This window comes from Homarus americanus, unplaced genomic scaffold, assembly GCF_018991925.1.
Source record: "Homarus americanus isolate GMGI-L3 unplaced genomic scaffold, GMGI_Hamer_2.0 scaffold30160, whole genome shotgun sequence".
Classification (NCBI taxonomy): Eukaryota; Metazoa; Arthropoda; class Malacostraca; order Decapoda; family Nephropidae; genus Homarus; species Homarus americanus.
The window spans coordinates 34,981-51,030 of NW_024723605.1; the positions used below are offsets into that span (position 1 = coordinate 34,981).

A 16,050-nucleotide genomic window follows, 5' to 3' on the forward strand; every position below is an offset into this window, starting at 1 on the left:
CATTAGATGGGTTTGGTAAGATGGTTAAAATGTTGAAATTTTTGCTTTATTAAACTTTCGGATTAAATAAACGTTTAATTAACATCATTTTTTTACATGGTTGAGTAATTAATGATATAGTGAGCATGGCTGGATATCTAACGGTTATTCTATATACGTAAGCTAATATCACACTCAACAGCAACCTCAATAAACCGCATACAACCGTGGCGTGCGGGTAGGTGTGGCTGAGCTCACCACATGACACGCCACAGAAGCTCGAGAAACAGGTGATGGTGTGCTCCTAGTGGCCGACCTGATGCTAGGCTTTGAATGGTCTAAAACAATCACGTGACACAAGGAGAGCCTCTGATAGGTTGGCATTAGGTTTATAAGTGTAGTTCACTTCTCGGCGGGGTGGAGTGTGCATGTGAAAGTTGTTTCGGATATTTACGCCGAGTTAATCAGTGAATTAGACATTTGAAGTGAAGTGTCAAGTTAACATCAGTACCTGTGGTTCATCATGGCTGTGGCAGAGAGAGGAGCAGCGTTACAGCTTCTCTACCTGCACCACTCCTCTGCCCCGACAATTACTGCACCAACACCACAAGTACCCAGGGTATTTATGGCGTCTGGTTGGGAATAACCTCGCCGTGTTCTGGATGACTTGTGGATGAGGCAGCTCGTGTGTCGTGCAGCCCACACTACTCGACAGGACCACAGAGAGATCATCTACAACTTTCGGTGAGTACAATCTGTTCTGTTTTGTTTCGTTGAGTTTTTGAGTACAAATGTGTTGGTGGATTGAGTACACAGGTGATACTTACCTGTCTTCATTTTATAGGTCTATAAATTAATCACTTCGCATTCTCTTGTGTGTGGGGGTGCTTTTCTCTGATAATAGCTAATTATAAAAGTTAACATTAAATATGTTTAGCCCGCTGGTTAACCTTGACATTATTAAAAGGTGACGTTTGACAGGTTTAAATTTTAAAAGTAATATTTGTTGTGCCTGGCGGCGGTGCAGAGCGGTTGGTGATGGGATATATTTTTATTTTTAGTCATTAACAGCGTAATGATGAAGGTTCATTGATGATTTTTTGGTGAATTATACATTATATTTTTATATTGCAAGTGTTGAAACTGTGTTCTATTATGAAAAAAAAATCGTTTCATTGGATGTGTCTGTGGCTAGAGGCATTTGGCAATAAGCACCCGTCGTTACCACTGTCAATCAGAAATAATTTGACAACTTTATACATATTTACGATAACCACAACCAACATGTTTACAAAACTTGAGTGCAGTATAGTCACTCACCATATTGTTATGGACATTAATGATGGAACATAAACGAGGTAAATTGACGAAGTTGATACACAAATAGTAAATAAGAATTACAGTAGGCCGTGCCGCCACAGTGTGTTCTGGAAAAATGGGAACCAGGACTGACTCACTCGCTACCCCGACCACTGAGTATTGTTATATTATCTATTCCTTCTAAAATTATAATTTATTTCACATTATTTTGGAGTTGCGGAAGTTTATAGTTTCATGATTTTTATAAGTGTAAATTTTTACTGATATTCATTTTAATTTTAATCTAACTTTTTTTTACGTAGTTTTGTGTCGTCCTTTGTGAGTGTACTTGTGGGCTGTTTGGTACTTTGTTTATTGTTTAGTTTTGGGTATTTAAAAGATTCTTATATGTAAAAGGAAAATTTCTTTAGTTTTCTCGACAATGTGGGTCTACACGGCGACCTGTGGTGTGGTTAGCATCCTAGCCTTGCAAGTGAGTGGACCCGGGTTCGATCCACGGGCAGGGTGAAACTATGGGCAAGTTTATTTACCCCATTTGCCTCTGTCTACTTGCTGTAATTGGGAACCCGGTGTTAATCGATTTGCGAATCATATTCCGGGGTAATGGTTAGCCAGTGTAGTGGTGAGTTGTCCGGTCTTCTCGGACTATTCCTTGACACTGGGTCCTGCAGCTCGTTAACTCAGGGTGTGGTTGTGTTGGTGACAGCTTCTACACCTTAAACAAATTCACGCCTAGGTGGCCCTTGGGCCGGCCATCCTCGACTTCGAGGGGCGACCATTATTTTAGAGCAGACGTTACTAGCGTGTCTGTGTGTACACAGTCATGTACTGTACATATTGCATGTACATGAGTATCTCCTTTGTATGTCATGTGTAGGCCTGTGGCATGTGTACAGTATATGTGTATGTCAAGTGGCTCCATGTCCCGTAAACAATTACTCTTAATGATGTGTATTTCTGGTCGATACGTAAGCTGCTTATTCACACTGGTGGTTTGTTACACACACACACACACTTTATCCAAGCCTCCTGTACACACACACACACACATATCCAAGCCTCCTGTACACACACACACACACACACTTATCCAAGCCTCCTGTACACACACACACACACACACATTATCCAGCCTCCTGTACACACACACACACACACACACTTATCAAGCCTCCTGTACACACACACACACACATACACTTATCCAAGCCTCCTGTACACACACACACACACACACACATATCAAGCCTCCTGTACACACACACACACACACACACTTATCAAGCCTCCCTGTACACACACACACCACACACACTTATCAAGCCTCCTGTACACACACACACACACACCTTATCAAGCCTCCTGTACACACACACACATATCAAGCCTCCTGTACACACACATACACACTTATCCCAAGCCCTCCACTGTACACACACACACCTTATCCAAGCCTCCCCTGTGCACACACACACACACACACACTTATCCAAGCCTCCCCTGTCCCACACACACCTTGTCTATCCTGCCTATACACATATCCCAGGCCTCCTGTACAACACACACACAATTAACGTCTCCTTTATACACACTGACATACTATTAACGTCTCATGTACAAATACACATAAACATTAGTAACGTCTCTAATACACACACACACACACAGTATGAACGTCTCTTGTACATGTATGACCAAAAGCTGTATGGTGCCAGCTTGGAGGCCCTGAAGTGACCCCTTAAAGGTGTGCGCGAGTTATGTCAGCCTCCCCGGGTTCAGGTAGGTTCACCTTGTGTGGTTTTAGTACCTGCTCACCTGTCTGTTCACCTGACTACTCACCTAACTGCGCACCAGCCTGCTCCTCACCTGCTTGCTCACCCGCCTGCTCACTTTCCTGCTTACCTGACAGCTCACCCCCCTATTTATCTAACTGCTTCTTACCTATCTGCTCACCTGACAGCTCACCTGATAACTCACCTGATAACTCACCTGACAGCTTACCTGATAACTCACCTGATAACTCACCTGACAGCTCACCTGATAACTCACCTGACAGCTCACCTGATAACTCACCTGACAGCTCACCTGATAACTCAGCTGACAGCTTACCTGATAGCTCGCCATCCTGCTCCTCACCTGCCTTCTCCTCATCTCCTTCCTCCTCACCTCCCTCTTCCTCACCTGCCTTCACACCTCTTTCCTCACCATCCTTCTCTTCACCTCCTCCTCCTCCTCCACACCAGTCATTTCCTCACCATCCTTCTCTTCACCTCCTCCTCCTCCACACCAGTCATTTCCTCTCCTTCCTCCTCACCTCCCTCATTCTTACCTGGCTGTTTTCTCGAGCCTCTGTACATGTTGTTCCTCACACGTTGAACATGATGTTGCACCCGAGGGAGATATTGCACCCAAGGGAGATGTTACAACCGAGGGAGATGTTGCACCCAAGGGAGATGTTAGACCTGAGGAAGATGTTACACCCGAGGGAGATGTTACAACCGAGGGAGATGTTGCACTCAAGGGAGATGTTGCACCCAAGGGAGATGTTGCAACCAAGGGAGATTTGCACCCGAGGGAGATGATACACCCGAGGAGATGTTGCAACCAAGGGAGATGTAGACCTGAGGAAGATGTTACCCCGGAGGAGATGTTGCACCCAAGGGAGATGTAGACCTGAGGAAGATGTTACACCGGAGGGAGATGTTGCACCCAAGGGAGATGTTAGACCTGAGGAAGATGTTACACCCGAGGAGATGTTGCACCCAAGGGAGATGTTAGACCTGAGGAAGATGTTACACCGGAGGGAGATGTTACAACCGAGGAGATGTTGCACCCAAGGAGATGTTAGACCTGAGGAAGATGTTAGACCCGGAGGAGGTTGCACCCAAGGAGATGTTACCCAAGGGAGATGTTAGACCTGAGGAAGATGTTACACCCGGAGGGAGATGTTACACCGGAGGGAGATGTTAGACCCTGAGGAAGATGTTACACCCGAGGGAGATGTTACAACCGGGAGGAGATGTTGCACCCAAGGGAGATGGCACCGAGGGAGATGTTAGACCTGAGGAAGATGTTACAACCGAGGGAGATTGTAACCAAGGAGATGTTAGACCTGGAGGAAGATGTTACACCTGGAGGGAGATGTTACAACCGAGGAGATGTTGCACCAAGGGAGATGTTGCACCCGAGGGAGATGTTAGACCTGAGGAAGATGTTACAACCGAGGAGATGTTGCACCCAAGAGATGTTGACCTGAGGAAGATGTTACACCCGAGGGTGTTACACCGAGGAGATGTTGCCCAAGGGAGATGTTTACACCTGAGGAAGATGTTACACCCGAGGAGATAACCGAGATGCAACCGAGGAGATGTTACAACCGAGGAGATGTTGCGAGATGTTGCAAGGGAGATGTTAGACCTGAGAAGATGTACACCCGAGGAATGTACACCAGGGAATGTACAACCGAGGAGATGTTACACCAGGGAGATGTTGCCCGGGGAGATGTTGCACCCAGGGAGATGTTGCCAAGGGAGATGTTGCACCCGAGGAGATGTTACAACCGAGGAGATGTTACACCCGAGATGTGGGGGAGATGTTCAACCGAGGGATGTTGCTGAGGAGATGTTGCACCGAGGTGAGGGAGATGTTGCAACCGAGAATGTTAACCGAGGAGATGTTACAACCCGAGATGTTGCCCGAGGAGATGTTACACCCAGAATGTTGCACCCAAGGAGATGTTAGACCTGAGAAGATGTACCGAGGAGATGTTGCAACCGAGGAGATGTACCCGAGGATGTGCCAAAGTGTTGCGCAAGGAGATGTTACCGAGGAGATGTTGCACCGAGATGTTACGCAGGGAGATGTTACCCGAGGTGTTGCACGAGGAGATGTTGCAGGGAGATGTTGCACCCGAGGAGATGTTAGACCTGAGGAAGATGACACCGAGGGAATGTTACAACCGAGGAATGTTACCGGGAAGATGTTGCCGAGGAGATGTTGCATCCGGGGAGATGTTACGCGAGGAGATGTTACACCGAGATGTTCGGAGATGTTGCACCGGGGTTTGCCGAGGAGATTTAGAGATGTTAACCCGAGAATGTTGCGAGAATGTTAGACCTGAGAAGATGTTGCACCGAGGAGATGTTGCCAAGGAGATGTTAGACTGAGAATGTTGCCGAGGAGATGTTGAACCTGAGGAAGATGTTACACGAGGAGATGTTACACCGAGATGTTGCGAGGAGATGTTGCAGGGAGATGTTGCACAGGGAGATGTTGCACCAAGGGAGATGTTACCCTGAGGAAGATGTACACCAGGGAGATGTTACAACCGAGGGAATGTTACAATGAGGATGTTACAACCGAGGAGATGTTGCACGAGATGTACCCAAGGGATGTTGAGCCTGAGGAAGATGTTACACCCGAGGATGTACACCCGAGGAGATGTTACAACCGAGGAGATGTTACAACCGAGGAGATGTTGCGCAGGAAGTCTTTACCCAAGGGAGATGTTGCCCCAAGGGAGATGTACAACCGAAGTGTTGCAACCGAGATGTACACGAGGGAATGTGCTAGGAATGTTAGGCAAGTGTTGCCAAGGGAGATGTACACCGAGAGTGTTGCACCAAGGGAGATGTTACACCCGAGGAATGTTACAACCGAGGAGATGTTACAACCGAGATGTTACAACCGAGGATGTTGCACCGAGGAGATGTTCACCCAAAGGGAGATGTTGCAGGGGAGATGTTAGACCTGAGAAGATGTTACACCCGAGGGAGATGTTACAACTGAGGGAGATGTTGCACCCGGAGGGAGATGTTGCACCCGAGGGAGATGTTGACGGAGATGTTACACCCGAGGGAGATGTTGCACCGAGGGAGATGTTACACCCTGAGGGAGATGTTACACCCGAGGGAGATGTTGCACCCGAGGGAGATGTTGCATCCGAGGGAGATGTTAGGACCTGAGGAAGATGTTACACCCGAGGGAGATGTTACAACCGAGGGAGATGTTACACCCGAGGAAGATGTTACACCTGGGAGGGAGATGTTGCACCGGAGGGAGATGTTACACCCGAGGGAGATGTTACACCTGAGGGAGATGTTGCACCCGGAGGGGAGATGTTGCACCTGAGGGAGATGTTACACCCGGAGGGAGATGTTAGGACCCGAGGAGATATTGCACCCGAGGGAGATGTTAGAACTGAGGAAGATGTTACACCCGAGGGAGATAACCCAAGGGAGATGCAGACCTGAGGAAGATGTTGCACCCGGGAGGGAGATGCAGACCTGAGGAAGATGTTACACCTGAGGGAGATAGCCATGCCCGAGGAGATGTTACACCTGAGGGAGATGTTGCACCCGAGGGAGATGTTGCACCAAGGGAGATGTTGCACCCAAGGAGATGTTAGACCTGGAGGGAGATGTTACACCGAGGGAGATGTTGCACCCGAGGGAGATGTTAGCACCTGAGGAGAGAGTTACACCCGAGGGAGATGTTACACCCAAGGGAGATGTTACAACCGAGGGAGATGTTACACCCGAGGGAGATGTTGCACCCAAGGAAGATGTTACAACGAGGGAGATGTTACACCTGAGGGAGATAGGTACCCGAGGGAGATGTTGCACTGAGGGAGATGTTACAACCGAGGGAGATGTTGCACCCAAGGAGATGTTACACCTGAGGAGATGTCAACCGAGGGAGATGTTACACCCGAGGGAGATGTTGCACCCAAGGGAGATGTTACACCCGAGGGAGATGTTACACCCGAGGAGATGTTGCACCCGAGGGAGATGTTGCACCGGAGGGAGATGTTGCACCGAGGGAGAGCAGCACACCCGGGAGGGAGATGTTGACCCAAGGAGATGTTGCACCCAAGGAGATGTTGCACCCAAGGGAGATGTTAGCACCTGGGAGGAGATGTTGCACCGGAGGAGGCAACACGGAGGAGATGTTACACCCGAGGGAGATGTTACACCTGAGGGAGATGTTGCACCCGAGGGAGATGTTACACTCGAGGGAGATGTTACACCGAGGGAGATGTTACACCTGAGGAGATGTTACACCGAGGAGATGGGAACACCCGAGGGAGATAGGCACCCGAGGAAGATGCTACCCGGAGGAGATGTTACACCTGGAGGGAGATGAGCACCCGAGGAAGGGCAGCACCGAGGGGGAGATGTTACACCTGAGGGAGATGTTACACCTGAGGGAGAGCACCCGAGGGAGATGTTGCACCTGAGGGAGATGCGTACCGAGGGAGATACACCCGGAGGGGAGATGTTACACCTGAGGGAGATGTTACACCTGAGGGAGGTTACACCTGAGGAGATGTTGCACCTGAGGGAGATATGGCACCCGAGGGAGATGTTACACCCGGAGGGGAGATGTTACACCTGAGGGAGATGTTGCACCCGGAGGGAGATGTTACACCTGAGGGAGATGTTGCACCTGAGGGAGATAAGTTACACCCGAGGAGATGTTACACCCGGGAGGAAGAATGTTACACCCGAGGGAGATGTTACAACCGAGGAGATGTTACAACTGAGGAGATGTTGCACCCGGAGGGAGATGTTACACCCGAGGGAGATGCTACCTGAGGGAGATGTTGCACCTGAGGGAGATGTTGCACCCGAGGGGAGAGATGTTACACCGGAGGGAGATGTTGCACCTGAGGGAGATGTTGCACCCGGAGGAGATGTTGCACCTGAGGGAGATGTTACACCTGAGGAGATGTTACACCTGAGGAGATGTTGCACCCGAGGGAGATGTTGCACCCGAGGAGATGTTGCACCCAAGGAGATGTTGCACCTGAGGGAGATGTTAGACCCGGAGGAAGATGTTACAACCGAGGGAGATGTTGCACCCGAGGGAGATGTTAGACCTGAGGAAGATGTTACACCCGGGAGGAGATGCATACCGAGGGAGATGTTACACCCGAGGAGATGTTGCACCCGAGGGAGATAGTTGCACCGAGGAGATGTTGCACCCGAGGGAGATGTTGCACCTGAGGGAGATGTTGCACCCGAGGGAGATGTTGCACCTGAGGGAGATGTTGCACCTGAGGAGATGTTAGACCTGAGGAAGATGTTACACCCGAGGGAGATATACACCGAGGGGATGTTGCACCCGGAGGGGATGTTGCACCCGGAGGGAGATGTTACACCTGAGGGAGATGTTGCACCCGAGGGGATGTTGCACCTGAGGGGATGTTGCACCCGAGGGAGATAGGTACCCGAGGGGATGTTGCACCCGAGGAGATGTTAGACCTGGAGGAAGATGTTACACCCGAGGAGATGTTACACCCGAGGGAGATGTTGCACCGAGGGAGATGTTACACCCGAGGGAGATGTTACACCTGAGGGAGATGTGCACCCGAGGGAGATGTTACAACCGAGGGAGATGTTACACTGAGGAGATGTGCACCCGAGGGAGATGTTACACCCGAGGAGATGTTACACCTGAGGGAGATGTTGCACCCGGAGGAGATGTTGCCCGAGGGAGATGTTGCACCCGAGGGAGATGTTAGACCTGAGGAAGATGTTACACCTGAGGGAGATGTTGCACCCGAGGGAGATGTTGCACCCGAGGAGATGTTACACCGAGGAGATGTGCACCGAGGGAGATGTTACCCCTGAGGGAGATGTTACACCTGAGGGAGATGTTGCACCCGAGGAGATGTTGCACCTGAGGGAGATGTTGCACCCGAGGGAGATGCTGCACCCGAGGGATAAAGGTACCCGAGGGAGATGTTGCACCCGAGGGAGATGTTGCACCCGAGGGAGATGTTACACCTGGAGGGAGATGTTACACCCGAGGGAGATGTTACCCCGGGAGGAGATGTTTGCACCCGAGGGAGATGTTGCACCTGAGGGAGATGTTGCACCTGAGGGAGATGTTGCACCTGAGGGAGGTGCTGGACCCGGAGGGAGATGCTGAACCTGAGAGATGTTGCACCCGAGGGAGATGCTGCACCCGAGGGAGATGTTACACCTGGAGGGGAGATGTTACACCCGGAGGGAGATGTTACACCCGGAGGAGATGTTGCACCTGAGGGAGATGTTACACCTGAGGGAGATGTTGCACCCGAGGGAGATGTTGCACTCCGGGAGAGTGTTGCACCTGAGGGAGATGTTGCACCCGAGGGAGATAGTTGCACCTGGGAGGGAGATGCTGCACCTGAGGAAGATGTTGCACCCGAGGGAGATGTTACACCTGAGGGAGATGTTGCACCCGAGGAGATGTTGCGCACCTGGAGGGAGATGAGCCTGAGGGAGATGTTCCCCGAGGGAGATGTTACCCCGAGGGAGATACCCTGAGGGAGATAAGAACCCGAGGAGATGTTGTACCCGAGGGAGATGTTGCACCCGGGAGAGATGCTGCACCCGAGGGAGATGCTACACCTGAGGGAGATGTTACACCCGGAGGGAGATCAGCACACTCCGAGGGAGATGTTACACCCGGAGGAGATGCTAGCACCTGAGGGAGATGTTGCACCTGAGGGGAAGATGTTACACCCGGGAGGGAGACAGCAGCACCTGAGGAGATGTTACACCCAGGAGATGCTACATTCGGGAGGGAGATGTTACACCCGAGGGAGATGTTACACCTGGAGGGAGATACACCTGAGGGAGAGCAGCACACCTGGAGGGAGATGTTGCACCCGAGGGAGATGTTACACCTGAGGGAGATGTTACACCTGAGGGAGATGTTACACTCGGAGGGGAGATGTTACACCCGAGGGAGATGTTACACCTGGAGGGAGATGTTACACCCGAGGAGATGAGCACCCGGGAGGGAGATGTTACACCCGAGGGAGAGTGCTGCACCCGAGGGAAGATGTTCACCCCGAGGGAGATACACACCCGGGAGGGAGATGTTACACCTGAGGGAGATGTTACACCGAGGGAGATGTTGCCCGGGAGGGAGATGTTACACCCGAGGGGAGCGTTACACCTGGGGGAGATGTTACACCCGAGGGAGATGTGCACCCGGAGGGAGATGTTGCACCTGGAGGAGATGCTACACCCGGGAGGGAGATGTTGCACCTGAGGGAGATGTTACCCCGAGGGAGATGTTACACCGGGAGGGAGATGTTGCACCCGAGGGAGATGTTGCACCCGAGGAGATGTTGCACCCGGAGGGAGATGTTGCACCTGAGGGAGATGCGACCCGGAGAGATGCTGCACCCGAGGGAGATGTGCACCCGGAGGGAGATGTTACACTGAGGGAGATGTTGCACCCGAGGGAGATGTTGCACCTGGAGGGAGATGTTGCACCCGAGGGAGATGTTACACCCGAGGGGAGAGATGTTGCACCCGGAGGGAGATGTTACACTGAGGGATGTTACACCTGAGGGAGATGTTGCACCCGGAGGGAGACAGCACCCGGGAGGGAGATGTCACCCGAGGAGATGTTGCACCTGAGGGAGATGTTGCACCTGAGGGAGATGTTACCCCGAGGGAGAGATGCTACACCCGAGGGAGATGTTACCCCGGGAGGGAGATGTTACACCTGGAGGGAGATGTTGCACCCGAGGGAGATGTTGCACCGAGGGAGATGTTGAACCCGAGAGATGTTGCACCTGGGAGGGAGATGTTACACCTGAGGGAGATGTTACACCCGGGAGGGAGATGGTACACACCGAGGGAGATGTTGAACCCGAGGGAGACGTTGCACCCGAGGGAGATGCTGCACCCGAGGGAGATGTTGCATCCGAGGGAGATGTTTAACCTGAGGGAGATGCTGCACCCGAGGGAGATGTTGAACCCGAGGGAGACGTTGCACCCGAGGGAGATGTTGCAGCCGAGGAAGATGTAACACCCGAGGGAGATGTTGCAGCCGAGGAAGATGTAACACCCGGAGGGAGATGTTGCAGCCGAGGAAGATGTTGCACCACGGGAGATGTTACCCCCGAGGGAGATGTACACCTGAGGGAGAGTACATGCATACATACAAACCACAGCACTGACCACCACCCCCACGTGGCCTCTGTTTTGAAGCAAATAATCTCGATGCCACACTGTCCCGAGTCCTTCACCCCGGACATACAGGACTGATGGAGGACTCATTGACCGCTTCAGTATAAGATCCTTCACTCCCTTCCTTAGTTCATACTCCAGTCATGCTACTCCTCACCTCAATCCCCACCCACAGTCATGCTCCTCTCCACCTCCACTCCCGTTATGCTTCTCCCCATCTCCACCCCACCCCAGTCATGCCCCACCCAGTCATGCTCCTCCCCACCTCACTCCCACCCCTGTCATGCTCCTCCACCCCAAACTCCAGTCACCCTTCTCCCACCTCCACTCCCCACTCCAGTCATGCTCCTCCCACCCTCTACTCCCACCCCTGTCATGCTCCTCCCACCTCCACCCCAAAACCCAGTCATCCTTCTCCCACCCCACTCCAGTCACCCTTCTCCCCACCTTCACTCCCACTCTAGTCATGCCTCCCACCTCCACCCCAAAACCCAGTCACTCCACCCCACCCAGTCACCCTTCTCCCCACCTCCACCCCACCCAGTTATGCTCCCTCCCCACCCACCCCACCCAGTCATGCTCCTCCCACCCACCCAGTCATGCTCCTCCCCACCTCCACTCCCACCCAGTCATCCTCCCCCACCCACCCCACCCAGTCATGCCTCCCCACCCACCCCACCAGTCATGCTTCTCCTCTCCCTCCTCCAGTCACACCCCCTCATCTCCTCCTCCGTCACACCTCCCACCTCAAACCCCTTCCCTTCAGTTCAAACAAAGCGAGTCTTCATTTGTTCAATATGTTCACCTCCGTCAAACTAGTGGGGAGGGGTGAGGAGAGGGAGGAAGGGAGGAGGTAGGGAAGATGGAGGAGGGGTAAGGAAGTGAGAGGAGGGGGTGTGGAAGAGGGAGGAGAGGTAAGGAAAGAGGGAGGAGCGGTGAGGAAGAGGGAGGAGCGGTGAGGAAGAGGGGAGGGGTAAGGAAGAGGGAGAAAGGGAGGAGGGGTAATGAAGAGGGAAGAGAGGAGGAAGAGGGGAACAGGGAGGAGGGGTAAGGAAAAGGAGAAAGGGTGTGGAAGAGGGAAGGTGAGGAGGAGGGGGGGGTAAGGAAGAGGGAGGTCGGTGAGGAAGGTGGAGGGGGGGTGGGAAGAGGGAGGAAGGGGAGGGGGAACAGAGAGGAAGGGGGAAAGAGGAAGAGGGGTGAGGAAGAGGTGGAAGGGGGGAAGAGGGAGGAGGGGGGTGACCGTGCTGTTCCTTATTTTTGTCTTGTGGTGAGTCAGGTGAAAATACGTCATGTTATTTTGGTTTCATGAAGATTGAGTTTGAGACTAGTGGAGACAAAGTCTCTGTCTCTCTCTGTCTCTCTGTCTCTCTCTCTCTGTCTCTGCCCTCTGTCTCTCTCGTCTCTCTCTCGTCTCTGTCTCTGTCTTCTGTCTCTGTCTCTGTCTCTCTGTCTCTGTCTCTCCCTCTCCCTCTCTCTCTCTCTCTGTCTCTCTGTTCACCATCAGCTTAACATCAAAATCCTCTTGTAAGCTGGGACGTTCTGGGTCGTGACGTAACTTGTCCACTTCGGAAACATCGTCGTCGTATATGTTATGTCCAGGTTGTTTAGTAGTGGTTATTTTGAAGGTTCTTAAATGCAGGTTATGAATAAGAGGTAAAATATAAATGGCCCCTGTAAGTCCTCCAGCCTGTGAAACATGTTGTGCCTGGCGTTATAGTGGCCTTCGTCACGTGGGCCTGGCGTCACATGGGCCTGGCGTCACATGGGCCTGGCGTCACGTGGGCCTGGCATCACATGGGCCTGGCGTCACATGGGCCTGGCGTCATGGGCCTGGCGCTCATGGGCCTGGCGTCACATGGGCCTGGCGCCACGTGGGCCTTCGTCACAGGGGCCTGGCGTTACATGGGCCTGGCGTTACATGGGCCTGGCGTCCATGGGCCTGCGTCACAGGGGCCTGTCACATGGGCCTGGCGTCACATGGGCCTGGCGTCACATGGGCCTGGCGTCACATGGGCCTTCGTCACAGGCCTGGCACAGGGGCCTGGCGCGCGGCCTGGCGTCACATGGGCTTGGCGTCACATACAGTATATACCCACAGGTTGAAACATTCAGGCTAGGATTAGGTTAGGTTTAGGACTTTGGTTAGGTGAAGCTTCGATTAGGTTAGGTTAGGATTACTTGGGTTAGGTATGGACAGATTAGGATTAGGCTATGCTAATTTGGTTAAGTTAGGTTAGGTCAGGTTAGGTTCGAGAAGGATAAGCTTCGGAATGTTGGGTGTGCTAGGGTTAGGTTAGGTTAGGGTAGCGTACGTGATATTAGAATTATATTCGCGGATAGAATACAGTATACAGTTTATTGTGGATAGATCTAATTAGGTTAGGTAAAGATGGATTAGGTTAGGCAGTAAAAAGTTGATCAGGCTTGATTGGGTGAGGTTAGGTTGGGTCAGGTCAGGTTAAGCCAGGCCAGGCCATGATTAGGCAAGGATAACTTAGATTAGGTTAGGTTATGTCATGCTAGATTAATTTAACTTAGGTCAGATAAGGTTAGGTTAGGTTATGTCATGCTAGATTAATTTAACTTAGGTCAGATAAGGTTAGGTTACCTTGAGGTTTGGTTTGATTAAGTTTAATTTTTGGGTTAGGCTGTTCAGCTTAGTTTGTATTAGCTCAGTTAAAGTTTGATTTGGTCAGGTCAGTTTAGGTTAGGTTACGACTAGGTTAGGTTAGATTAGGTTAAGTTAGTGTGTTGCGTCAGGTTAGATTAGGTTAGCAGGTTAGATTAGGTTGGGTTAGATTAGGTTGGGTTAGATTAGCTTGCTAGATTAGGCGTCAGGTTAGATTAGGTTACGTCAGGTTAGATTAGGTTACGTCAGGTTAGATTAGGTTACGTCAGGTTAGATTAGGTTAAGTTAGATTAGGTTACGTCAGGTTAGATTAGCTTAAGTTAGATTAGGTTACGTCAGGTTAGATTAGCTTTGTTAGATTAGGTTACGTCAGGTTAGATTAGCTTAAGTTAGATTAGAAGTTTAAATTATGTTAGGTTAAGTTAGGTTAAATCAAGTTAGGTTATGAACAAATATGGCCTCAGTGCAGACCCCCGCTGTGAGGAGAGCCTGTGACCCACTAGGAGTTTGACTTACTGACACGCTTAATGATGTTCACCTTTTAATCTTCTCAGTACCAGGTGGAGGGTGTGGCCGGGTGGAGGGTGTGGCCGGGTGGAGAGTGTGGCCGGGTGGAGGGTGGGGCCTGGTTGGGGAGGGTCGGGTGGAGGTTTTGGTCAGGTGGAGGGTGTGGCTGGTTGGAGGTTTGGCCTGGTGTAGGGGTGTGGCTGGTTGAGGGGGTGGCCGGGCGGGGGGTGGGGCCTGGAGGAGAGTGAGGTCGGTGAGGTGGCCTGGTTGGAGAGTGTGGTCGGGTGGAGGGGGGCCTGGTGAGAGTGAGGTCGGGTGGAGGGTGGCCTGGGGAGAGTGTGGTCGGGTGAGGCCTGGTTGGAGAGTGTGGGAGTGGAGGTGGCTGGGGGAGAGTGGTCGGGTGGAGGTGGCCTGGTTGGAGAGGGTCGGGTGGAGGGGGCCTGTTGGGAGAGTGGTCGGTGGAGGTGGCCTGTTGGAGAGTGGCGGGGGTGAAGGGTGTGGCCTGGTTGGAGAGTGAGGTCGGGTGGAGGGTGTGGCCGTGGAGGGTATAGGCCAGAAGAAGGGGGTGGAGTGGAGGGTGTGGCGTGAAAAGTAGAGTCGGATGGAGGGTGCTGGTGAGAGGGTGGAGGGTGGCCTGGTGAGAGTGTGGTCGGGTGGAGGTGTGGCCTGGTTGGAGAGTGTGACCGGGTGGAGGTGGGCCGGGGAGGTTTTGGCAGGTGGAGGGTGTGGCCTGGTGGAGGGAACAGAAGAAGGGTGGATATCGAGGTGTGACCATGGAGGTGGATGATGTAAGGCTGTGGTGGTGGGTGTGACCTGGTAGGGATGGGTGGAGGATGTGGTCATATGTGAGTTGAATGACCTGATTGGGTGTGGGGATGGTTAGGCGAGAATAGGGTTGTGTGGCCCAACGCGGGTAAGGGACATGGCGGGGTGGTGGAGCTGGGTTCAGGAATGCATTCAGGTGGAAATGGTGGATGTGGCTTCTGGGTAAGAAGTGGCCAGGTCGGGATAGGGGATGGAGGGTGTGTGTGGGGGTAGAGAGATGGCCAGGCGAAGATGGAGGGTGTGGCTACAGGGTAAGGGAGGTGGCTAAGGAGGAGGGTGGACAGGCTGAAGTGGGGGTGTGCTGGCGGGGTGGGCTCATGGCGGCCACACAGCGGGCCACACTCTGCTGGCGAGGGGAGGAGGGCCAGGAGGTAAAGGGTTTAGCCAGGGACATGTCGTTGGCCACCTCTTATAGGGCTGCGCGGAGGGGTGTCCGGCACAGGTAGGGGCGGGTGAGGTGGCTGGGGGTTGTGGTGGTCCTGGCTCATCTGAAAAAATCTGGGCGTGGCCAAGAGGGTGGCCTTAAGTCCCGGGGGTGTGCAGGATGGAAGGAAGCCAGGAGGAGGGGGTGGGGCCCTGGATGGGCGGGCGGGCAGCCCGGGCCGAGGCGGGGCTGGGACGCGGGTGGTGTGCGCGGCCCGCCCGGCCTTTGAGCCTCAGTGTCCCCCCGGCACCTGACGAGACAGTACGTACCTGCCCGGCCTTCTGCCTCACCCAGGGATCGCTTCGTCAGCCTCGCCCCAACACCAGGGTCTTGCCTCAGTTTCGTCACTTCCTCCGCGCGGGCTCCTCCACGCCCGACCAACACTCCAG

The 16,050-nt window shown here is 52.7% G+C and overlaps 1 protein-coding gene across 1 annotated transcript; it reads right to left on the reverse strand.

The window, feature by feature from the left end:
- Positions 1-10,784: 10,784 nt before the first annotated feature.
- On the reverse strand, positions 10,785-15,631 carry LOC121863680 (extensin-like). Its single transcript, XM_042362424.1, has 4 exons — positions 15,486-15,631; positions 14,444-15,142; positions 12,775-12,904; positions 10,785-11,225 (listed from the first exon to the last, which is right to left on the reverse strand). The coding sequence occupies exons 1-4, from the start codon at positions 15,629-15,631 to the stop codon at positions 10,785-10,787; spliced, it is 1,416 nt and encodes a 471-aa protein (XP_042218358.1).
- Between the last annotated feature and the right edge of the window lie 419 nt (positions 15,632-16,050).

Excerpts from the sequence above, each read along its gene's own strand:
- LOC121863680 (XM_042362424.1), bottom strand. The coding sequence starts at position 15,631 with ATGTCCCTGGCTAAACCCTTTACCTCCTGGCCCTCCTCCCCTCGCCAG. Across the intron at positions 15,143-15,485 it reads TTAGCCACCTCCCTTACCCT|GCCACACCCTCCACCTGCCA; the intron begins GTAGCCACACCC and ends TCCCTCCACCAG. Across the intron at positions 12,905-14,443 it reads GGTACTGAGAAGATTAAAAG|AACCTTCAAAATAACCACTA; the intron begins GTGAACATCATT and ends CCTGCATTTAAG.